General features: G+C 43.4%; 1 protein-coding gene across 3 annotated transcripts in view; it reads right to left on the reverse strand.

Moving 5' to 3' along the window:
* Positions 1-1,813, reverse strand: part of SMG7 (SMG7, nonsense mediated mRNA decay factor) — a 118,964-nt gene that overhangs the window by 75,590 nt on the left and 41,561 nt on the right. For 2 of the 3 annotated variants that reach the window (XM_019501747.1, XM_019501746.1), the window contains exon 4: positions 643-775. In XM_019501747.1, the coding sequence (XP_019357292.1) occupies positions 643-775 (133 nt within the window). Of the gene's footprint in view, positions 1-642; positions 776-1,813 lie in introns of those variants that run through there. The other variant, XM_019501748.1, reaches the window with a different exon arrangement.

The raw sequence follows: 1,813 nt of genomic DNA on the forward strand, positions 1-1,813 counted from the left end.
CACCCAGCTGCCTACACTTACCCTTGCCACTAATCTCCACTCCCTCTGTAGAGAGTGTAAGTGTAGGTACAATGGACCAGCAGGTTCCACAGCAGAGGGAAACAGTGCAGAGGAGATGGGCAGGACAACCCAGTACTGTGCCACCAATCTCCGGTGCCAGATTGGACCCCTACAGGATGCATCTGGCCCCTTGTTCTAAATATAAACTTGATATACAAGATCCAGTTCACAGAATTAAAACAAAAAAAAAAAAGAAAAAAAAGAAAACATTAGAAGCCTTATCTCATTAGGAACACTGTGCCACTTCCATAGCAAAGTGCTTCCATTGAAAGCGTAAAATGCTGCCAAAGGATAATTGTTTGGCTTTTAACAGGAATGGTTGCATATACCGAAAAGGATAGGTTTTTATCATTTTTAGATGGATTTCTCCCCTGCTTTCCTCATCCTTATGCATTAAGCAACTGATCCGTGCACTGTGGGAGCTTATCTGTTCTGAAGCATAGAACATAAGCAACAACTAGAAGCAGCATACTAAATTTAGCAAGTGACCATGCTACTAGAAGGACCTACATGCATTCAGCATAAAGGCAAAGACACAAGGCAAAATATTCAAACAGAAAACGTGATGTATTCCACACTCACCTGTGTGTAGAACCCACTAGCTGCCTCTAGGAACAAAGAAAGGTTTGCCTGAACTTCACTCCGGTTTGGATTTGCTCGGTTTTTTGCCTGACCCTGTAGTGTTGTGATCTGATTCTTAAAGGCATGATTCCAGCTGTGAACAAAGCACAGTTTTATTTGTTCCAACAGCGACTCACAGGCAGAAGCAAGTGTTGTACACAACGGGAAAGAACTGTTTAATTACAGTGTGCTAGGGACAGAAGCCACAGTGCTCTACTTAAACTCTAGTGCCTTACTTGTTCTGCCTATTGTTAAAATGGAACATGTGGTAGAAACAAGTCAAATACATGTAGACATGCATCCTTTTCCAACATTTCTCAGCTGTTGCAACCCTTCCACCCAAATGTTGAAGGGCAAAACCTAAGTGGAGAGGATGAAGCCCAGCATGACTTTCCTGTGGATCCTAAAAGAAGGTTGTGCTGAATGCCTCAAGTAAGATAACACACCAACGTACACTATCCCTAATCTCTGGTAGAGAATCTTTGCCCTTAAGAGAATAGTATGTGTTGATAAGTCTGGTGATACTTTATCACCACCCTCCTAGATGCCAAGGATGGTGGTGTTAGTGGTACTTCTTTTCTGTCCTACCTTTCCTTGATGGTAAAAGGTGAAAATAAGTCTCTTCCCCCTCTCCCTTCAAACTCGCAACTGATGGGAGCACACTAACATCATCCTTGCCCACACTGCAGGAGAATCTTGGTCAATGATCCTTGCCTCTGCTGCAGGGAGAGTGCTAGTAACAGGACTGCTTTTAGGTTATGAATAAGTATCCTGCTCATGTGCTTTAGAGGGAGGAGAGTATGTTGAACTCTCAGACATAAGCAGCATTGTCCATTTGTAATTGAAAGCTGACATTAGCGAGCAGGAAAGAGTGTTTAAGACTGGCTCAGTATCTACTATTTTGAGCTCTCTCTTCATACAAGGGTCTCAGCTGGAGCTAGATTTCACACACTGAGCTCATGGGAGCTGCCTTTTAATTTTTGAGGCTAAGTGCCCAAAGCCTTTTCCATGACAAAAGCAAATGTCAGAGCTACCACAGAGCAGCTCCAGAGGGAAAAAACTGATTGTTCACTTGTCTGACTAAAACACCTGACTTGCAGGTTAAACGGTCAAACATTTGGGGGGGGGGGGG

The sequence above is a fragment of the Gavialis gangeticus genome, unplaced genomic scaffold (genome assembly GCF_001723915.1).
Source record: "Gavialis gangeticus isolate Ggan-Ray unplaced genomic scaffold, GavGan_comp1, whole genome shotgun sequence".
NCBI lineage: Eukaryota > Metazoa > Chordata > Crocodylia > Gavialidae > Gavialis > Gavialis gangeticus.